Consider the following 24,922-nt stretch of genomic DNA (forward strand, 5'->3'; position numbering starts at 1 on the left):
GATTTGTATTTTGCTATCCAGTCCACACTAGCTCAGTCTCCCTTTCTGTAGTGTGAGTAGACTGTGAATAGAATAAACAGTCCTTTTCCATTGGCCTCCTTCAGTGTACACTTTAAGCTGTGCAAATCCCCAGCACCAGCCTGTTTGGCAACACAAAAGCATGATAAAGGATTACAGAACCTTTAATAAACCTCCTGTCAGGGGTTAATTGGTCAGCTTTATTTCTCTTTATTTGCAAGCATCATTGTGACCTGAGGCTCAGAAATTACAATCTACACTGCAGTGCTGCAGTGACCAATAAAATAGAAAGCTGTTAATATGGCAAATCATCTCACAAGAAATACTACTCCACAGCTTGGAAAGCACATTCTTTTTACACTTATTTTGGTGAAGCTTATTGTTACAAGTGACATCTTTTCTCTTAATTTACTGTTAAAAATCTCAGAACACTATAAATATGTGTACAAATAATGTACAGATTTATATTTAAGAATGAACAAATAAAAAATGCTGAATTAAAGAGTTTGCAACTCTAATTTTGTGCCTACTTCTAAAAGTGTTGTTATGAATTTCTGTTTTATTCAAATGGAGCATGATAAGATCTTTAAATCACTGAACTAAGCCTTTAGTTTAAGATGTGAAATTCTCACCTGTTTATAACGTGCTAATTATTAAAGCACTATCGAGATATTAATGAAATTGTGCTAGCAGCCAGCAAAAGGAATCAATATTTGCGCACTTAAAAGCTAAACAGTTCCTAATTTTTATACTATAACATTACAGTAAAATGGAAATTCCTCCAAGCACATTCAGATGCTGAACATTTAGGTACCAGAACTCAAAGCTCTGATGAACCAGGAACACAAAATGACATTTACAGTACTGTTCACAAAATGGAAAGATCTTACTGGATTATCTTTCCTAAAATATTTAAGGTAATAGCTCCATAGTGTATTGAAAAGGACCCCCATGTGCTAATATAAAAAATACAAACATATTGAAGAATTAACCTAAATTATGATTTGTTTCTAATAATTGTAAAAACTCCAGCTCTTATTCAAAGAAGATGTTAACAACTGGTTATGATGTGCAGAACTAGTGATCGAAACTGAGCATTTGACCACAAGTGTGGCACACTCTACAGGTCAATTGTAGCCATTTTTGGAGTGGTCTCGATGTCTCGGAGGGCCTGCCAACTGAAACATGACCACTAGGATTTCCTTTCTCAAACAGCTGCGGACTATATTATTTCTGACATGATGAGCGTCTTTCGACTCTACCTTTCAAAACTTCGGCAAACCATTTTCTCACTGTCGTTCACAAAGATGACATTTTCGGCAGCGTGATAGGAAAGATGTCATGTTGGTTGCTTTTCAAGTCTTTGTCACAGTGGTTAGCACCAGTTCTGTCAGCTTCACTCTCCTCACAGACTCCTATCTCGGGCCATGTCACAAATGATAAAATTTCCAACATTTTTTGTCAAAAATTACAATCTAGCGACTGCTATACTACTTTTTGCAGCTTTCATGGCTTAGTGGATTTTTTTGTTACAAACTGATGGGCAAATATAAAGACATTTTTAATGTATGTGTGAGGGCATTTGGTTCGATTATATGAGAAACTTGCTTGATAAGAATAAAAATTTAAAAACTGAAGGAACCAATTACAAAACAATTAACTATAGACCATTTGAGCTCCTGTCAATGTTTATTTATATAGAGGAAGAAGAAAAACAGATTGTCTAATGGCAGAATTTATAACCCAAAATGTTTGTCATGGTTGTTTTAAACTGAATCACAAAATGTTACTTTCTAAAACAATATCAATTTATTCATTTGACAGTTCTTTCACAATAGTTACTATGTTTGAGGATTTAATCAGAATCTATTCCTTTTTAATTTTCCAAAATTCTCCCCCCCAAAAACGTACATATGAAAATCTTACATGTTGCACAGGCCAAACAATTTTAATATATCTTTGAAGGTTTGCAAACATTAACATGCATGTTTTGTGTAGAAACCTTTGTTACTTTCTGGATTGACATTGATCAGATAACAAGACCATTTCACTGTAGTGCAACCTAGGACACCAGCTAGTTAGTTTCTTCTCAGTGACAGCTTGTCATTCTGTCAGTCTTGACCTTCAGGCTGTCCTGTAACATCTGAATCATATTCGCTCTGTACTCTGTGACTGACTGCAAGCTACTGTTGTCTCACTGTCTGACCCAATAATAACACAATACAAACAGACAACTTACTGCAACTCCATCACATGAAAAAATAATGTTTATTCCTAGCACATACTAAAATCTACATGCAGTTAGACCTACATTTGACCCTGTTTATTTCAATATAAATGTTTATGTCATTTGAAGCTATTCAATTCATGAAGCATAACTTTTTGCTTTCTTAGCTTTGTTCTAATGATCATAGAGGATTTGAATAAACTTCAATATTAAAATTAGCATTTCTTTCGATTTCAAGTATGCATACTAAATGCTACCTGTCTTTAACTTATTTAAATCCCTAAGGCAAAAGTGCTTGTGACTTTGGATACTCAGGTAAACAAGTATAATGATTAAACAATTCTAGTTAAAGGCTAAAACTTGTTTTATTTCTAGTACCTACAAATCTTCCTTCAAAATTAATGTCCGTGGTTATGTTTTACATCCTTGCCTTTGCTAATTTGGAATTCCAACTTCTAATGATGCATTTAAGAGTGTCTTGTGAAACAGTGACATGTGGATCTGCCTCATTGTTCCTTCTAGCCAGCCTCGAAGTGGGAGAGACCTAGTTGCAAAACATTTTCATCATCCTCTGCAGGCATCTTTCAAAGGCATCCTTTATATAACAATGTATAAAACACTACGTGATGTCAAACATATGCAAAACTAAATAATAAGGATATCAATTTAGGTACTTGGGTAATTTTCAGATCCAGGGATTTAGTATTCCCAAGTCGCTCTGTTGGGAATGCTTTGCATATGTAATTCCTTATATAGCAATTTGGGATGTCAACTGTCAACACCAGGCACAATACAAAAAAGAAGTAACTACCCACAAGGAGAATCAAGAGAATTAGAGGACAAGTGAATTAGCAAAATATCACATACCTCCTTTAGGCTGGCTACAAAGTAAGATTAACAGGGGCCTTGGAAAAGAATGTTTGATAAGGAAACACATTACAGAAACTAGGAGGAGAAAATCAAAGAATGGAAATAATGAAAGAAATCAATATGGAGAGGAAAGAAAATGTTCATATACAAAGATCTGTTGTCACTTCTACTCAAGTTAACTAGTATCATATCTCCGCAAATTATAAGTTTTTTCTATCATTTAACTGCACAAAATAACACTTACCTTTTTGGCTCTGGTTTTGGTTGCAACTTGGGCTCCTTTCTAGAACCTTTTCTAGACTCCTTTCTGTCCTTTTTTGGGTCACTCTCTGGCTCATTTACTGAGGGATTGATTGACTTATCCCCCTCACCATCTACAATTGGCTGTAATACAAGTGATCCTGCCACTTGCACACTTTAAAGGATAGGTGGTTTGTAGAAAGCCAGAAACAGAACCAAGGAAGCATGAAAGAAATAAAGAAAAATCAAAGTATGACAAACTAAGGAAAACATGGGATGAAATAATGAATAAATGAGTGGAAAATAAAAGCTGGCAAAATGACTTGTAAAGTAAGAATTACACTTCTTTAAAAAGCAGTCAATAAAAATGAAATATATATCTTCTGCAGATCATCCAGCATTTCATGAAGCATTAGTTGATATGAAATGTTGAGTAAATCGAAATAGAACTTAACCATGCTTAAATAAAAATGGTGGCCTATTAGAATAATCCAGTAAAGCAGCATTATTTATCATATCAGTGGATGTACTGATTCTTATTAATTGCAACATGTGAAAGATCCACTGCTTTAATTTCTTACAATGGTTATTCTATTAAGGAACATTTTCTACTGTATTGGGCAGCCTACTCTAACTGGTATAACACAAAACAACATCAGAGTTATCTAAGGTATCAAATCAACTTATTTAACGATGTTATGACAACCACGGGAGCAAGTGGGACTTGAACCCAGGACTCCTGGTTCAGCCATAGGGATACTACCACGGTGCCACAATAACCCTCGTGGCTACCTGTATACTTGCCCATACATATCCATGTTTTATTAGTGATATGTGTGAAGGCATTTATGAGATTTCCTCCTACCCTATGGTCATCTTATACTTTAAGCTGGTTAGTCTGTCATTTGGTTTGGCTAGTGTCACCAACACTGAACATTTAATACAGCATGGATAATTCATACAGATGATATATCTGATAACATATTGCTTGGGAGTAAAACAAAAAAGGTATTAGCGCACTAGTGCTACATTACATGCCAGAGTCGAATGGAAAACATGAGTGCAAACCAGTGAATGGAAATGGTCATCTTGTGTTGTCAACAATTCATTCCCTTCATGTCCAACCGTTACAAATTTTGGAGTAGAAATGCTTATTCTTTTGCATAAGGGTAAAACAAACCCTATGTTTTAGTCATCACAATAATTGTGTCTCTTAAGTTACACTGCAATTGAACATTACCTGTTGCCATGAACATGTGAAGCACAGAAGGCAAAGCTGTAGTGAAGCAGGGTTGGATCAATCATCGCTCCATTTTCTGCTCTTTCAAGCAAATCATTGAGGTAGCAGAGATGTCTATGACAGCCTCGAGTTCCATAGCGTGCACAATACTCATCCAGCACGAATACCTGGCCAGGGCTAAACCAGCCCTGTGATATAGAAAATCAAGATCTTTCAGAAAGGTCTGAAACCAGATTTGATATTATTAATAATTGAAAAGTACATTTAAACACATGTAAATTAACTATTAACAATGTGTCACAAACCTATTCTTGAAAAAGAAGCTTTTATGAAAGTTTATGGTAAAGTTAAGTCACTATGCTGCAAGCAAAATGAAATAGTTTTTAGGGGCAACTTCGTGTTGTAAACATGAGGAATTTGATGCTAGTTACAGAACAACATATCACTTTGAGCATCAAGCAGTGTAAGCTGTGTTATAGCAAAGGCATTTGAAAGTTAAAGTTGTTTTACTCTTCTACTTGGAGAATGTAAGTGTAAACTCATGACTAACAGTGAGCAACTTTATTCTGAGGGTCTGTGCTCACTAGATCCTGGACTAAGACTGTCCAAAACCATTCTAAACAGAAGATTACATGTAGCAAAGACTTTGCGGAGTAGATAATATAAGGGGGAGACCCATATTCCCCCATGCTGGGATCAGGTTTCACTCTTCTTCCTGGCCCAATCTTCTGGCTCAATGCAAGAATGTACTACTTTCCAAAAAGGATAAGCTACAGCAAGTGCTCATTTGTTTAGATTAGATTAGATTCCCTACAGTGTGGAAACAGGCCCTTCGGCCCAACAAGTCCACACCGATCCTCCGAAGACCAACCCACCCAGACCCATTCCCCTACATTTACCCCTGCATCTGACACTACGGGCAATTAGCATGGCCAATTCACCTAGCCTGCACATCTTTGGACTGTGGGAGGAAACCAGAGCACCCACAGGAAACCCATGCAGACATGGGGAGAATGTGTTCATGTCTTGATAGGTATGCTCACATGAGACCTGAAGATTGAATACTCTCCACTTGCCAACATGACTGCAGCTCCAATAACACGGAAAAAACTTGACACCATTCAGGACAATGTTACCCACTTCACTGGCATCAATCTACCACCTTAAATGTTCACTCACTACATCACTGAAGTACAGTGTATTAAAGTACATTGAAATGCACATCACAATGTACTATCTAAAAATACACTGCAGTAACTCACCAGGACCCCTTTGATAACGCCTTCCAAATTTGCAATATCTCGAAGCAGAAAACAGCTTGGGTCCTTGGAAAGTGGCTAAAGGCTCTGTCATTTCTGAGAGACAAAACTTTCCATTTTTCTGCTCAGATGTTCATGCACGGCTGAGAGGTAGGCCGAGCTTTGTTTTAACTTTTAAATGTGGGACTGCAGCTTTAACAATCAGCACTCCCTTAGCATTGTATTGGAGGAACAGCCTAGATTATATGCACAATCTTGGGATTGTCTCTGAAACCCATAATATTCTGCCTAAGTGGCAGAATATATAGTCAGTTCAAGCAGAAAGCAATTCCAAAATTCCTTACAGTGGGATGAAGGGAAAAATGTATGTCAACATTGAAAAAAAAACCAACGAGGTGAAGAAAAGTTTAATCTAAGTGGTAGATATTTCTTCAAGTAAGAGAACAAAGTGCACTACAAGGAGTATAGCAGGCCATAAAACCTCCAAAGCTCAATGTACATCTGTCAAAGGTAGGATAAAAGGAAGGCAGGATGAAGAGTGAGCTGCTAAAGTGGAATGGGGAGTTGGATGCAGCTATGTTGTGCCACAGAAGGTCGGAGAGAGAGAAGTTGTTGTAGGTTCATAGAAAATTTAAAAACATGAAACATAATTTGACATTTCACACAATGAAGGATCAGTAGGAAAGGGTGACTGAACTAGAGGTGCATGGGGCTGACAAAGGCAAACATGAGTATTCCAGTAACAAATGGGCTGCAGAAATATTGGAGAAAGCTAGTTTACAGAACTGGAGGTAGTTAGTAAATGATTGGATACAGGATCAGAGCCAGCTCATAGTTGAACACAATGTGAAAGTGGGAACAATCTAGTCTGAGACACTGAGGGGTGCAATGAATATGTGGCAGGATCAAGGATGGTGGGTTCAGACTCTCCCACTTTTAAATGCAAGAAATTTTGACCTAACCAAATAGGATGTAGATGAGCAGTTGATGACACATAGGCAGTGGAGGGATTGAAAGAAGTGATGTGTAAATTAGAATTTTTCATCACTAACAGGATAATTGAGGCTTATGAGAGAGTTTTGAATTTTGAATATTGAGTTTGAATCAGGTGGGAATGCAATAACGTGAGTTGTGTGTTCATTTAGTAACAACAGCATGAAAGCGTGGCATACTCCAGGAAATCAAGAAGATGTTGTGTAGGACATCACTGGAGATGATCTGGGCAAATGGTCCAGGTAATTAAGAGGTGGAACTTGGCAGTGGAAAAACACTTAAGGCAAGGTGGGGTGAAAGAATTTAAATACTTTCCCTGCTGGAACTCTTTAATCAAGTTTCACTGCTCTACAGTCCTGTCACATCCAGTTGTGAATGGTGGTAGACAATTAAATAACTGACTGGGGGTGGAGGTTCCACAAATATTCAATTCTGAATAATGGGGGAGTCTAGCATTGAAATACAAACAATAAGACTGAAATAGTTGCATTTGGCTTCAGCAGCAAGTGTGCAGTACATGACCCATCTTGGCCTTCTCCAGAGGTCCTTGGTATTACAGATGCCAGCCTTCAGCCAATTCCATTCACTCTACATGTCATCAGGTAAAGGCTGAAGGCACTAGATGCTGTAAATCTATGGATCCTGTCAACATTCCACCAAGAGTACCAAAGATATGTGCACCGGAATCGGTTGTGCCCTTTTCCAAGCTGTTCCAATACAGAAATAATACTGGCATTTACTGAGCAGTGTGGAAAATTGCCAGCATCTGTTCCTATCCATGAAAAGCAGGAAAATCTAATCCAACATGTATAGCCCTTAATTAGTCCACTCAAATCATCAGCAAAGTAATGGAAGGGGCCATTGAAGGTACATTCAGGCAATAGTTGCTCCACAATTATCTGTTCACTTAGTGTTCCAGCAAGATCACTGAGCTCCTGACCTAAATACAGCCTTGGACCGAACGTGCACAAAAGAGCTGAACCCCAGAATTAAGTCGAAAGAGATGGCCCTTGACATTAAGCAGTATTTGAATGACTACAGAACCTTGCAAATCTTGAGTCAATGAGAATCAGGGGAAATACTCTCCAGTGTTTGAAGTTATAACTGGAAAATGGGATGATGGCTGTGGTTATCAGATATGAATCATCTCGTTCCCAAGACATCTTTTCAGGAATTCCTCAGAAAAGTGTTCATTCCTAAACCATCATCAATTGCTTCATCAAAGTCCAGCTCAGAACTGGGAGTGTTGGCCAATGATCACCCAATGTTCAGCAGCATTTGTGTCTCATCAGATACTGAAGTAATCTATGCCCATATGAAGCAAGAACTGGTTAACACTTAAGTGTGGGAAGACACGTGGCAAGTAATATTTGCACCAGAGCAGTACCAGATAATGAACCTTCCAACAAGTGAAATCTAACCATTGCTGTTTGATATGCAATGACATTACGCTCATTGAATCCTCAACCATCAATATCCTGAGGGCTATCATTGACCAAAAACTGTAATTGAACTTGCCACATACATGCTATGTCTATAACAGCAGGTCAGGGGCTTGGAATGTGTGGCGAGTAACTTCCACTCCTGACTCCTCAGAGCCTGTCTGTCATTGATGAGGCACAAGTGTGGTGGAATACTCCCATTCACCGGATAGCTGCAGCTCTAACAACACTCAAGAATCTTTGCACTATCTAGGACAAAGTAGTCTGCTTCATTGGTAGCCATCCACACCCTTCAAACATTCACTCCTTACACTAAATGCACACTGGCAATCCCAACTAAAGATGCATTGCAGAAACTTGCCACAAATCCTCTGACAGCACCTTCCAAGCCTGCAACCTCCACCACTTAGACAGACAAGGGCAACAATTCCACAGAAGCACCGTCAAATGTAAGTTTGCCTTCAAGTCACATAACATCTAGCACGGCAGCTCAATACCACTTCCTAATGAGCACCTTCTTCCTGGCCTGTGTAATAAATGACGGCAAAGCCAACGGCACCCTCATTTAGTGAATGAATTAAAAAAGTCAAGAAGGAATAAACATCACGGCTATAGTCACAACTTTTTGCTGTTTACCACAGAATGAGGACAACAGTAGTGAATAGATTACAGATCTTGGAGGCAACATGGTGTTTCAGACTATTAGTGAGCAAAGGCCAATTGGAATTGGGCAGTAGTTTACAAGGAACACTCTGTCCAAGAGTTGCTTTTTTTAAAGGAGGGAGATGTTGATGGCATCCATTCTGAAAGGGAGTGGGGCAGGGCCTGAGGAGAAAAATTTAGAATGTTAGCTTGAGTATTCACCTTTTAATAAAGGGCGGAAAGGAGGAAGAATTTCTTGAGTGTTTTCAGAAGAATTTCTCACATTTGTATGCTTCCAATCCAATCAGTAACATTTAAATTATTGGATTTGATTCTGGCAAATGGATGATACAAATGAATTAATTCAGAAGGGGAACATTTATGAAACAATAACTAGAGCATGGTACAGTTTAAGTTGGCTATGGAAAAGAACAAGGAAAAATCCAGAGTAAAAATAATTAATTGGAAGAGGTCAATATAAATGGTGTGTGAATAGATCTGGCCTAGGTAAATTTATGTAATAGATTGGCAGGCAAACAGTAATTGTCAAGCAATTGTTCCCCTCCTTTGAGCAGAAACTTTGGGTAAACGAGTTTTGAGAAGATTTGTAGCTCAGGTTGAGGTTCTGGATGTAGGTTTGCAGGAAATGACATCACCACAAGAAATGATGTCACCAACCCAAAGAGACCCAAACATATAAATAGAAAGCAGAAATCATCAGCAGTGCTTCGTCTGGAGCCTCACTGAAAATGTTACCTAGTTTGGTGATGAAACATCTGAAAATTAACCTTCCAGCTCAGTGAGCAAACCTACATCCAGAACTTTGGGTTAAGTCAGGATACATTTCCACAAGAGGGAAAGATAGGATTATGAATACCAGAGCTCCTTGCTTCACAGAAAAGATGTTGTGTTGATAATATATCTGAGACCCAGGGTGAATATAAAACATTCAGAGGGAAACTAAAAAAAAATGAGTGACAAAGATAGAAAGTGAGAAGAGACCCTCAGCTAATGTAAAAGGGAATCTAAAAACGGAGCTGTGGTAGTGGCACACTTTTTCTGATGGTAGAATTGGAAGCCTCTTGAAGCCTCTCATGCGATTCTAATTAAAATGTAAAAGGGACAGTGGTGAGCAAAGGACACATATACAATCACACAACAGCAGAAGCTTTTTATTGGTGGAAGCTGCCATCACCTGGCAGTGAAGCAGGCACAGGGAAGTTATAAAAGAGCCTCCTGGGCAAACAGAGAAGGCCATTCATCATGGCCACAATGTTCCCACCAAAATAAATAGCCATTAATATAAAAAATTGAGAGTGTGGTGCTGGAAAAGCACAGCAGGCCAGGCAGCATCTGAGGAGCAGGAGAGTTGACGTTTCGGGCATAAGTTCTTCATCAGGAATATAATAATACAAGAACACAGAGGTGACACAGGTATTTTTCAAATTCAAATTTCACTTGTGAATAATTTATATCATATTTGTTTGACTTTATTCATTTGTGCTTCAGTCTCATTTGTTATAAACGTATTGCATACCTAATGATTGATACACAGTGATAGTTACATAGGCAGATAAATAGTAAAAGGAGTAGGAGGAACAGAAAAGGAGATTTATAGAACATAGAAAAGTACAGCACAGAACAGGCCCTTTGGCCCACAATGTTGTGCCGAGGTTTAATCCTAATGTAAAATAAAGTAATTTAACCTACGCATCCCTCAACTCACTGGTATCCATGTACATGTCCAGCAGTTGCTTAAATGTCCCTAATGACTCTGCTTCCACCACCACAGCTGGCAACGCATTCCATGCATTTACAACTCTCTGTGTAAAGAACCTACCCCTGATATCTCCTTTATACCTTAAAAATGTGTTGCTGGAAAAGCACAACAGGTCAGACAGCATCCAAGGAGTAGGAGAATCGACGTTTCGAGCATAAGCCCTTCTTCAGGAATGTTTCCTGAAGAAGGGCTTATGCCCGAAGCCTCAATTCCCCTGCTCCTTCGATGCTGCCTGACCTGCTGCGCTTTTCCAGCAATACATTTTTAAGCTCTGATCTCCGGCATCTGCAGTGCTCACTATCTCCTTTATACCTTCCTCCTAATATCTTCAAACTATGACTCCTCATACCAGTCAATCCTGCACTATGGAAAAGTCTCTGGCAATTGACTCTATCTATTCCTCTCAATATTTTGTATACCTCAATCAGGTCTCCTCTCTTCCTCCTTCTCTCCAGAGAGAAAAGTCCGAGCTTATTCAACCTTTCTTCATAATGCAAGCCCTTCAGCCAGGCAGCATCCTAGTAAACCTTCCTTGCACCCTCTCCAAAGCCTCTGTATCTTTCCTATAGTAGAGCGACCAGACCAGATATTCCAAGTGTGGTCTCACCAGGGACTTGTACAGCTGTAGCCAAAACACCATATGCTTTCTTAACAACCCTATCCACTTGGGTGGCAACTTTGAGGGATCTATGTATTTGCACACCCAGATCCCTCTGTTCCTCCACACTGCCAAGAATCCTGTCTTTAATCCTATATTCAGCATTTGAGTTCGACCTTCCAAAATGCATCACTTTGCATTTATCCAGGTTGAACTCCATCTGCCATTTCCAGCTCTGCATCCTGTCTATGGTGCGCTGCAGCCTGCAACAGCCCTCTATGTTACTGACGACACCTCCAACCTTTGTGTCAGCTGCAAATTTACTAACCCACCCCTCAATCTCCTCATTCACATCATTTATAAAAACTACAAAGAGCAGAGGCCCAAGAACACAGCACTGCGGGACTCCACTCAACACTATCCTTCAGGCAGAATATTTTCTGTCTACAACCACTCTCTGCCTTCTGTCAGCCAGCCAATTCTGAATCCAGATAGCCAAATCTCCCTGTATCCCATACTTGGTGACTTTATGAATGAGCCTACCATGGGGAACCTTATCAAATGCCTTGTTGAGGTCTATATACACTACACCCACTGCTTGACCTTTGTCAACCTGTCTTGACACCTCATCAAAGAATTCAATAAGATTTGTGAGGCATGACCTGCCCCTCACAAAGCCATGCTGACTGCATTTAATCACACTACGCTTTGCCAAATAGTCATAAATCTTATCCCTCAGAATTCTTTCCAAAACTTTTCTGACCACAGACATAAAACTGACTGGTCTTTAATTGCCAGGGATTTCACTATTACCCTTCTTGAAAAGAGGAACAACATTCGCCTCCTTCCAATCCTCGGTACGACTCCCATGGAGAGTGAGGAGGCAAATATTCTCACCAGCGGCTTAGCAACCTCCTTTCTCACTTCCCGGAGCAGCCCTGAAGACTTATCAATCTTAATGTTTTCCAAAATTTCCAGCACATCGACTTCATCAATCTTGATCGGGTCAAGACTGTATCCCAGCTCCTCACAGTTTTCATTTCCAACAATTTCCCTTTTCTTGGTGAAACCCGAAGCAAAAAACTCATTTAGGGCTTCCCCTATCTGCTCATACTCCACACACAAGTTCCCTCCACTATCCCTGATCAGCCCTACCTTCTCCCTGATCATTCTCTTATTCCTCACGTATGAGGAACATGTCTTTGGGTTCTCCCTAATCCTTCTTGCCAAGCCTTTCTCGTGCTCCCTTCTGGCTCACCTCAGACCCTTTATGAGCTCCTTTCTAGCAAGCCTGTAATCCTCTAAAGCTGTGCTAGATTCTTGCTTCCTCCACCTTATGTAAGCTGTCTTCTTCCTTTTGATGAGAAGCTCCTCTGTTCTCGTCATCCAACGTTCCTTAATCTTACCCCTTCTTACCTGTCTCAAAGGAACAAATTCGTGCATCACTCACAACTGCTCCTTAAATAGTCTCCACATGCCTGCTGTGCCCTTTCTGTGGAACAATTGCTCCCAGTCTGTACTTCCCAACTTCTGTCTGATTTCCTTTTTCCCAGTTAAATATCTTCCCTCGATAACTGCTCCTTTCAGTCTCCAAGGCTATGCTAAATGTGAGGCAGTTGTGATCACTGTCACCAAAGTGCTCTTCCACCGTGAGATCTGACACACGTCCTGGCTTGTTGCCAAGCACCAAATCCAAAATGGCCTCTCCCCTTGTTGGTCTGTCTACATATTGAGCGAGGAAACCCTCCTGGACACATCTGACAAAAACAGCTCCATCCAAATCATCAGCACTTAGAAGGTTCCAGTCAATATTGGGAAAGTTGAAATCACCCATAACAACAACCCTGTTACTTCTGCATTTTTCCAGAATCTGCCAGCCTATGAGTTCTTTAATCTTTCTACTGCTATTAGGTGGTCTGTTCCCTTGCTGTTCCTAACTTCCACCCATACTGACTCAACAGACAAACTTTCATTTCTGTAGCTGTGATGCACTCTCTGGTTAGCAATGCTACACCCCCTCCTTTTTTGCCAACCTCCCTGTTCTTTTTAAAAATTCTAAACCCTGAAACATCAAGCAACCATTCCTGCCCCTGTGAAACCCATTTATGAATGGATGCAAAGAGCATAGTCATTTTGCATCCGTCATTATCAAAGCAGAAGATGCCGCCAAAGTCAAAGTGAGAAAATGAGATATTGGATGAGTTAAAAATGTATAGAAAGGTTATAAAAAGATAACCTGCTTATGCTTAAAGTTGATAAGCACCTAGACTGGATCAGATACATCCAAGAATACCCAGGAAGTAAGGGTGAAAATTGTGAAGAAGCTGGCCATAATATTCCAGCCCACCTTAGTTTCAGGTGGTGAGTGATAGTTCCAATTGAGTTGAGAATTGCAAATATTACCTAATAGAGACATAGAGAAGTACAGCATGGAAACTGACATTTCGGTCCAACTTGTCTATGCTGACCAGATATCCTAACCTAATCTTTTCCCATTCTCAGCACTTGGTCTATATCCCTCTAAGCCCTTGTTATTCATATACCCATCCAGATACCTTTTAAATGCTGTAACTGCACCAGCCTCCACCACCTCATATACGCACCACCCTTTACATGAAAACATTGCCCCTTAGGTCCCTTTTATATCTTTCCCGTCTCATCCTTAACCTATGTCCTCTTGTTCGGGACTCACCCATCCTAGGAATAAAGATCTAGTCCATTTATCCTATCCATGCCCCTCATGATTTTATAAACCTCTAAGGTCACTCCTCAGCCTCCGACTCTCCAGGGAAAACAGCCCCAGCCTATTCAGCCTCTTCCTGTAGCTCAAACCCTTCAACCCAGGAAACTTCCCTGTAAATCTTTTCTGAACCCTTTCAAGCTTCACAACATCTTTCCAATAGGAAGGAGACCAGAAATGCATGCAATATTTCAACAGTGGCCTAACCAATGTCCTGTACAGCCACAACATGACCTCCCAACTCCTGTACTCAATGGTCTGACCAATAAAGGAAAGCATACTAAACACCTTCTTCATTATCCTATCTACCTGCGACGCTACTTTCAGGGAACTACAAACCTGCACTCCAAGGTCTCTTTGTTCAACAACACCCCCAGGACCTTACCATTAAGTGTATAAGTTCTGCTCTGATTTGCATTTCCAAAATGTATCACCTCGCATTTATCTAAATTAAGCTCCATCTGCCACTCCTCAGCCCATTTGCTCATCTGGTCCAGATCCTGTTGTACTCTGAGGTAACCTTCCTCATTGTCCACTAAACTTTCAATTTTGGTGTCACCTGCAAACTTATCAACGAAACTGCTAGGTTCACGTCCAAATCATTGATATAAATGACAATAGTCATTTCGGGGACAATATTCACAGCCGCTTGTGCAAAGGTGGATTAATTAAGGAAAGCTGGCACACAGAAGAGTTAAGAGAGAATCATGTGAACTAAATGTCCTTTTTTTGATAAGGTCACAAGACAGTTAATGTCCTTGACTTTTCACCAGTCTCCCTTTCAACCCGAGGTGCGAATAAAAAGTAAATTTGAAGACTGTGTAATTGCTTGTAGAAAGATGAATGCTCACAGTTTCATGGAAGGAACCTTAAAGTTCCTGAAGAGTATAAAGCATGCTTGTGTTAACAATAAATAATGTTGTTAATAATTTAAGTTAATATGCACATTGCTTCTATTGTTCCACTTCAGTGTTGATAGTTTACATCGACTTAAAATAGAGTAAAATTTGTCAGCTCAATTAAAACATTATAATTTTATAAATATACTTGCCAAACAAGAGTAGGAATCATTAAGTCTGTGGTCCAAAGTCAGCCTTTGTAGTGTTTCAAACAGTGTAGCATGATCAAACATACATGGATTTGCAGAGATGAATTCATCCATCCCATGCTTCTGCGCTCTGTCTGCATCTGTTTTCCAGGCACATATACAGAAAAGAGTATACTTAGGAAAAGATTTCAAACATGAAAATTGAGCAGACAAATTCAGCAGGCATGCTCTTTACAATGTTTTAATATCTCACTAACTGGGCTTGTTTGTCTTTTTGTCGGTTTTCTGAAAACTTTTCATGCAACAGATTTTATCCCTCTGGAATGTTATCTTCAATTCCAGTATAGCACAATTATAAAAGATATTGCACAAATAGCTGTATCCAGTCAAGTACCATGTGATGTGTGCTGATATTTAATTAACATTTTTACTGCATGATATTTTTCTCAATAGATTCTGCCATTCCACAGAATGCAATTCAAATTCAGATTTTATTTAAGGTTTGTTTTGCCACTAAGTACCAGGAAGTAATGGAACTGATATTGTTCCCAATGTTGGTCCATTGTAATTAAACCAGTTTTGTGTCAGAATTTAACTGAGAAATTAAGTGAGAATATTTTATTTGAAAGAGTACATACTGTATGCCACAAATATGGGATCACAATTGTTTTACAATAGAGTCGGCCTTAAAACTGATATGCAGGTGTCAAACTAAGATTAGAACCATAATATGGACCAGCCCTGTCTGGAAACTATTTTTCAAGCAATGTTAGAAAATATTTATATTGGATATACTATTTTTTATTTGTACATTCAAAATTAATTATTTAGAAATACATAAAAATAGTCAGTTAAAGGCATGGACATATCAATAACATTGATATCGAGCACTCTGGATAGGTGGGGTAGATGTTAGTCCAGGCTGAGATACCTGAATGTCGACATTTTTTGTGCTCAAGTGCACCTCCTGGTGGATTGACTGAGAGGCTGCACTAATAACAGCTGTGCTGGTCTATTCCATACACTCGGTCAAATTTGTAAGTACCATTATGGGGACTAACATGTGTGAAGGAGGGACAAAACAGACATGAGATAATAACACAATCAAAAGAAGGAAATAGTGAAATCAAGGTGAAGCATTTTAAGTACATACAGATTACATTTAAATGCAAAATTTACTATTTACATTGAGTTAATAGCATCAATAAAGCAAGAGGTCATTATAATTTTACAATTCAAATGAATTGGGTATGACTGAAAAATCAAAGATGATTAATATAGCAATGAAATTATTCTGAATACTTCATTGCAGATTAAAAAATGGATTCATGATGAAAAACAGACAGACTATATCTGTGCTGCTAAACAAAAAGACAGAAAGGACTGGCACAGCAAGGTTACATTCAGCTATTTGCTATGATTTAATGAAGTAGGAGCATTCATGCTTTCTTTTCAAACGAAAGCCTGTAGACACAACCACCTAGGGACTACCTAATTAATCTCAACACACATAGCTAAAATACCCTAATCAGCCAAAGAAATAAAAACAGAAGTCAATTTGGGTGTGGTCAGATACACCCTAGTCACTACTATGTCCTTGTATCTGTCAGTCAAATTAAAGACAGATTTCACTGTCTCTTATATACAGTTGGTTTCCCATTTCTCATGGGCATTTCTCCAAGTCCTAGGCAAATAAAAAACATTTTAAAAATCTTTCTCCTTCTTTTCGCTGTCTTGTACATCTCCAGCTTTTAACTTGCATATGATCCCAAAGATTGTCCGTTTGTATTTCAAGAACAGTCATGCTTTAACAATAGAGGTAAGACAAGTGTCTTTTTGCCATTTGTTAGGAATGGTTAAGACTTTTTTATTAATGATCTCAGGAAAATCAATTCAAAATGAAGCAATGTTACATCATAATCAAAATATATAAAACATTATTGATTTGAAATACGCTAAACTTAAAAATTTTAAGAAAGTAAAATAAGACATATTATTGCTGACATTGGATACATGTTGTATTTGGACGATAGACAGTGAAACTTTATAGAAAACTAGACAAAAGTTTTTAATGCTATTCTATAAAGGTTCAAATATTCCATAAATAGTAATCTTCATAAACGCGCATTCATTTAAATGAAATTACTTACAAATGCCAAAATCCACCACTTAAAAAGGATGACTTAATTAGTTCACATACAGATTTTTAAAAATAAAATAGACATTTACAATTAATTATTTATTTTATTGATAAATGACTTAAAAGGAACTGCTATAGGCATTTTAAAGCCAGTCTCTAAATAAAAATTATTTTTTTGAGCAGTAGTTCAAGATATTTTCCCCAAATTTATAATTGAGGCACCATATCATAAAGGTAATCCAGCAGTTTAAATAGCTACATGTTGAGAGAATACATAAATATGAAATTCAATTCTAGTCTGCTATTTTATGGAAAACAAAATTCTTTGCTGGTATATTTTTAAGACTCAATGTGGATGACAATAATATGGATTTTTACTACAACATTACTGTTGAAAATCTAAATCTTAAAAATTCCAAATAAATCAAAATATTGCAAGAGAATTAGATTATTTTTATAAAAATCTAGTTTTGAATCCAGGAATTTACATGCATTCTAGTATATTAGTGTACATCACAGCCTTTCTGTGCCAGTCAAAGTAGAAGCAAGAATGGTACAATATCATATGCATTACCAATTCAGAATCAGAATCATGTGAGTGAAATGACTGGATTCAGATAGAATTCTACAGCTGATAGTTCTATCTGTTGACAAGTTATACAGTGTAGCTTGCCTGGGCCATGGATACAGTTAGTATACCTCATAAAGGATATATTATTTCAATGCTATGTTCCCCTTTATAGCTTTCAAAATCTGAATATGTATCTGTAAGATTTGTGGAGATTAGTTCTGCGAAATAATCTATAACTAACATTATTTTCAGCAGGATTAGAATGATGAAATAAACAGTAAAGAAATTGTTAATATATAAGTTTCTGAATATATTATTCATATTCGTCCATTTTATATTTTGTTGCAGAAATATTACTTCAGTCCAAGAAGCGAGTCTGACTAGATTAGATAATTATAAAAAAGAGGAACAGTTTATATTATGCATTCACCTACAGAAAATTAAATGATTTTTATAACAACGTTTAGCATTTTACATGTTAGAAACCTATTAATATTAAATGTTTAATATATTTTATGGAACATTAACAGAACTAAGAGATAACTATAAATGTGAGTAACTGCAATAAATACATTCATGATATTTATCTGCATTCCATTCAGGTAATAATATTGGACGTAATGGCCAAACCTCACAGGGCTGTATCTGTCTGATTGTTCTGCTCAAATGTTAAAACTGTTCATTTTTATGATGCTGTAAATTATTATGACATAAGAACCTAATCTGCTTATAATATACATAGAATATATTATTCATATGCTGGGATATATGTGTGTATATATATATTTGTAATATATGAGGATAACAAATGATGGTACAGTATTTGTAAATTACAATCAATCACCAGTACATAAACAGCATCAAATTCCCCAAGTGCTTGAAACAATGTATATACCTATGATACATATTGTCTTATTTCATTCTCAGTGAACTTTAAGGGATTAAAAACATAATGAGAACCTTTTAGTTTTTAGTAATTTAAATTGTGGTGCTTCTATGTCAACAGCATTTTTCCACTTATCTGTTTAATGTGTCACACTAACAATTTTCAGTCCAAAAAAAATCTTTCAGTTAAGAGCTCGCAAATTTATGAAACAACATTTTGATACTAAATAACCTTTTTTTAAAAAAAAGATTCAACTGCCTGTCAAAGAGAATGTGGTAATATTTGAAGGCTTTAAATAAGAAATTATTTGAATAAAGATGCATCTTTCTAAAGTTAGATAATAGTGTGTTATTGAATTCTTAACTACAGTGCTTCATAACTTATCAGAACAGAGACAATTAATATTGTCAAATAAATTTATTAACATTTCCAGCAGAAAGTTCACAATGAGATGTCAGACATGAAAAAGGTGACTTTCTATCTCAGTCCTCTGGTAAATGCGCACATGTCATATCTCTTTGACATTAAAAGAATGAAGATCTGTTTTGGACAATAACAAACAATGACACTAGTCAACTTCAGCTGGAGAAGTGAAAAGAAGAAATGACAATGATTGATGGCAGCTATCCATTTTCAGATACTAGCTGCGAGAATGTTCTGTGGGGTCTCAAGCTCTAATGAGAAACTGATCTACATTATTTTAAAATGTAAGTATCAAAAGATACATACCTTTTAACTTTCACCATCATAGTTAGGGACTTATTAATTCATCAAACAAATAAAAAATATTAAATACAAATGCTATGGCATATTTCTGATATTTTCTTATTAAAATACAAAATCTATTTTGTTGGTCTGGATGACATTCTCCTTGTCACATCTCAGCATTCTGATAAAGGCACATAACAAGAACATGACGGGCATACTGCAGGACACCATCATTTCCTAGTGGCCCAGAAAATGCTAATTATATCTTTTTAGTTGGATCCTGTAAGGATCTGCAAGCCCTTTAAGTAAAGAATGAAAAGTATTTTTAAAATGTAATGCAGATCAGATAGCCAGCAGTTTTCAAAGGTAGTCACAGATAGGGCACTGACTGGTTATTTAATATTGATCTATATTTGAGTAAAATCAATTTTAGATCCTTCCTTGATTGGCAAATATCATTAAAATTGAATTATATGAATTTGTAAAATTCTACATTAGTTACTCATGCATTTGATTGGTAAGTGGTTTATAGTGTACTGCAGTTAAGACAAAACATGCACATTAAGCGAATTGATTAAATTCACTAGATCGTGGTACTGCATTCCTCAAATGTAGCAATTGCAATTTGAAAATATTAAAAATATTATAGCAGTGTATTGATGATAAAATATGTAGCATTTAAAGCATACAAAACTACCAAACCAATCTAAGAGGATAGCAACAACGTTTGGTGTAAATACATGGACACTGCGTTACATTTTTTGTTATAAGGGAGTCTGATGCACCATTTAAAGTTTCACAATTACCATGCATTTCCACCAAAAATGCACTACAGCAAAATAAAACAAAATACAGAATATTTGTCAGGCATCAAACAGAAACAAATAAGATCTGTCTTAAATGCTGGAATTTTCTGCCTGTAATTCAAAGGTAAGTCTATGAGTAAACTGGAGTATTTTTCATGATAAGGAGGGATGGCATCACCTACTCCTCGGTTTTGCATTCGGAATACTCCAAATACATATTTGCCAACTCCCAAAGCCTTTGCTATTGTCTCCTATGAATATAACCTGCATTAACTAAACTCCATGCAATAATTTCCAAAACTAAAATCCCTTGAGATTTGATCTTATAGCTTTTAAAAAAAACAACTGTAAGAGACATCAGCAAAGTAAATAGAGTTCAACGGAGTAGATTTTATAAACTGTTGTCGTTTCCAACAGCAATCTTATTGGAAGCTCCAATTCATTTTTAATATAAATTCTAAAGGGAAATCATATTTCAAATATTTCTTGAATAAAATTAATGATCTAAGAGGAAATGAAGTCATTTTTAAATGACATCTGCTAAATTAAGGACATTGGTATTATTAATATATTTAAGTATTTTAATGCAGTATAATGCTTAGTGAAGATTTGTAGCAATGTCATAATACCTCTGTTTCTACATGCATTGTGACACTTTACATACTAACATTCATGTGATACAACACATGTTGTTCAATAAGTATGAAAAGAATGCAGTAAACCAGAGCTGGTTTATAAATGTGGAGTTTATTTGTTGTGCTTATCCTGGCAGTAGACTATAATTACCACAGTGGTGCTAATCATTGCTGTGAAGAAACAGGCATTATGATATCATTGTGCAAGGCAATCTGTTTTCAAGCATTACACAGTCAATTAGCTGTAGAGATAATTGAACAAGTATATTAGTGACATCTTTTTGTCATGTTAATTCATGTTTACATTGCATGGAGGTTAGAAAATGTTAAGAAATATTTAAGTCATACTAAGAGGAGTCTTTAACTACAATATAAAAGCCAGAGAGAGGGCAATTATGCAAATACCGCATGCATCTGGATTTGCAGTATGGAAGCTTTCATGTCAAACCTAAATTCAGGAAATATGAGTATTAAACTATAGAATTCTAAACATGATAAATTTGAGAAGAAAAAACACATTGCATTTGTCAGATAATCAGTACTGATTATCTGCCTGTGCCAGCTACAGGGAAGCACTTACCCTTTAGTCCAGCTAGAAGTTAGCAGGGTAAGAAGGAACAAACCAGAACAACATAAAGACTAGCAACAAGGCTTAGGAAAGCAGATAGGAGCCCTAACCTAGCAGCAGGTATTGTCATTCAAAGTACTAGGGTTCAAGCAAAGTAAAAGAAACAAAAAGAAACGACAACAGAACATCTAGCAAAACACTTCTCTTATGGCTAAAATCACCAAGAAATTTCATATTATATAAATTAAACTTGCATACACAATATGGAAACATAGAAGACGTCCAGTTTGTATAGCTACTAATTGCTCAACATAATTTCTACTGCTGTGGATCCGTTATTGGATTGAACAAAACCCAATTCAACAATTATAGAAAATGCAAGATTTTAAAAATAAAATCACTGCATGTCTATCAATGAGTATGGACTATCTATTATATTCAGACAGTAAGTTGTAAAGGAGGCCACATATCAACACGGAAACTTTTGATAAACTATGAAGAGTAGGAAATAAAACTCAATGTAAAATATTTTAGAAATGAAGCAACTTTTGCTTGGTTCATTGGATATAACTAATTGGCAGCATGAAATCCTTCAACTGCACTATATATCTGTATGTTAGTAACACAACAGATGTCATTTGAAACAGATTTCTTTAAGGTGAAATATGCCTACATGCAGGAATTTAATTATCATTAAATAAACAGGAAAAGTAGACAGCTGTCTGAATATGTATTAAAAAGGTCACACAGAGTCTAACACAAAACATAATGATCAGTTTTATGAGGGTTATGTACAGTAATTACTTGATCTTTGAAGATGCACTTTTATCATGATTTTTGAATATTTAGGTCACAGTTTCGAATCTTTTATTTATGTGTAAAATAATAAGAAAAAGTATGTATTCATTGCTTCATTGAAACATCACTTGGACACTTCATGAAAATCCATTCTTAGGATCAACCCTATTGAGGCACATGTGAGTGCATGCCATGGGCCATATAGGGCTGGTATTATAAGAGTTACAATGTGCAATACGGAAACTGTGCAAAGGGTTCTAGAAGCTACATAATGTAGATAATAATGTACAAAAAGTACTTGAATCCACCATAAACTACAATAACAAAATTTTTTAAAAAATGGTGGAAATACTGCAAGATTCTTAATATCTATGGAGAGAATTGGTATGTTTACTTTTTGGATGTAGATGCTTCTTCAAGACTGGAAAATAAACAAGTAAGTTGGTAGGGCAATGCAACCAAAACTATGTGTATATATACACTTACATAATTCAGAGGAATGACTGAATAGTCATCACAGTCAAGAGAGAGACAGAAGTATTAAGACATTATATAATAGCTAAGGAAGTGGTAAATGTAAGAAAATGAAAACCTATAGTCAGATATCAACAACACAAATGATATAATGTCTTTCATAAGATAATATGCCCCAAAGTGTTTTCCAGGAGAGTTATCAATCAAAATTTGACAGTGAGTCAAATAAACACATATTAAAGCAGATGACTTATAGCTTTGTCACAGTCATATGCTGAAGGTGCACCTTACAGGAGGACAGAGATGGAGAAGTGGAGAGGTTAAGAAGGAAATTCCAGAGACTCACACCTTGGCTAGAAATAGGTGACCAATGATGGAGAAATTAAAACAGGGATGCTCAAGAGGCCAGAATTGGAGAAGCAAAGATATTGTGAAGAGTAAAGCAATGGATGATATGAAAGTAGAACTAAGGATGATAAGAAGTGCCTCAATTATAAAATTCCCATCTGACAACCAACGAGCACAAGGGTGATGGGTGAACAGGACTTGGTGCAAGTTAAGACACTGGTAGAAGAGTTTTGTATGATATCAAGCTTATTGAGGATGTAAAGTGGAGAGCCAGTCAGGAGTGTATCATAATTGTCAAATCTTGAGATAAGAAAGGCATAGTGCGGTTTTCAGCAGCAGTGAGCTGAGTCAAGGGGCGGAGAGTCTGATTCTGTTACAGAAGTGGAAATGGCCAGTTTTCTTCAAATGAAAATAGTTGCAAACAGTTCAGATTTGCAAGATTCTGGGAAGATATCTAACATTGCTCTTGGAACTTGTGTGTTTTTTAGGAACTGTGTATAAAATCAATAACAGAGGTCAGAGTGGTAATGGGAGGGGCAGTTAGAATGATGAGGTGTAGAAAGCTCACAAACTGGTAAAGCAGTTGTCTGATTTCCATTCAGCTCCCTCAATGCAGAGGAGACCAACAATGAGCAGTAAATAGAAGATGCTTAATTAGATTCCGTTCACAGAGTTGCTTTTCCCATGGAAGGTGAGTTCAGGACTTTGGATAACTATGTGGGAAGAAGAGATAGGCAGGTGATGCAACTCCTTCATTTGGAAAGGATAGTTGATGCCTTAAAAAAGTACAACTAAAAATAGAAATTGTGGAAGAGTGAATTCGGGTGCTACAAAGAGAACCATCCCTGAAAGCAGGACTGGAAGGAAAGCTGTATTTCTTGATGGAATCATAATCAGGTATTTACTCAACTTTTGTTTCTTTAATGTCTTAACACATTTGCCCAGATTCCTCTGTGTTGTGCATAAGTATGTGCACATTTTACCTCCATTTCCTTCTTCTGACTGTATGAATACAAGTATCCAATTCCTAATTTTCAGTTCTGAAGAATAGTTTACACAAAATGTAAACTTGTCTATTCTCTCCACAGATAGGATTGACCAATATTGATTGTTACCAATATTTTATGTTTTTGTATTCAGCACATTTATCATATATGTATAGACAAAAAATATAAATCAAGCAACTATGTGGAAAATACATCTTTTTGTAACATATTGCTCCCCATCAAAAGACAACTGTTATTTCAATTACTTAAATTATATTATGGACTTAAACTAACATCTAATTTGCATCCACAGCAACTTTATAAAATAATAGCTTGAGGCAGAGTCCTATGCCGATGTTACTAAACATAGGGGCATGACAGAATAAATGGTGCAGACATGTGGTTTACATTTGAGAATGATGGAAAACAGAAATATTGCTAGACAGTTACCGAACCAAAGAGCTCAAATATTCAGATTAAAAACCTGGCCAGAGAAGAGCCTTGAACAGAATACTGCTTCACAGTTACTCAGAGCAATCAGTTTTACTTCATATATATATATAAAATGCTGATTTCATTGCAGTGAATCTATTTCATTTTAGGATTTATTTTACACTGGCACCAAGGTGTCAGACCACTATGTGTCTTCACAACATGTAATATTCACAATGGAGTATTTGTGAAAAGATAATTACTGTAAGGGTATTTAAAACTTCTGGATTATCTAGAAATTTTATGACCTATATATTACAGTACAGCATTAGTTCATGTACAAGTTCCAAAATACTTTACTGCAAATTATTTCCTAGTCTGCAAAGATTATCAAATGCTTATGTGTTGAATTGCCTCCTTTTTAATCCTTTGGCTGGGGGATGGTTAGCTGCATACACTTACTTTAGCCTATT

General features: G+C 36.8%; 1 protein-coding gene across 3 annotated transcripts in view; it reads right to left on the minus strand.

Annotated features, from left to right (window-relative positions):
- The window catches only part of cadpsa (Ca2+-dependent activator protein for secretion a), a 628,699-nt gene that overhangs the window by 176,094 nt on the left and 427,683 nt on the right, over positions 1 to 24,922 (minus strand). For all 3 annotated transcript variants that reach the window (XM_060835662.1, XM_060835661.1, XM_060835663.1), the window contains exons 12-13: positions 15,101 to 15,237; positions 4,596 to 4,783 (exon numbers count right to left, since the gene is read on the minus strand). In XM_060835662.1, the coding sequence (XP_060691645.1) occupies positions 4,596 to 4,783; positions 15,101 to 15,237 (325 nt within the window). The remainder of the gene's footprint in view (positions 1 to 4,595; positions 4,784 to 15,100; positions 15,238 to 24,922) is intronic.

Source organism: Hemiscyllium ocellatum, chromosome 14, assembly GCF_020745735.1.
Source record: "Hemiscyllium ocellatum isolate sHemOce1 chromosome 14, sHemOce1.pat.X.cur, whole genome shotgun sequence".
Classification (NCBI taxonomy): domain Eukaryota; kingdom Metazoa; phylum Chordata; class Chondrichthyes; order Orectolobiformes; family Hemiscylliidae; genus Hemiscyllium; species Hemiscyllium ocellatum.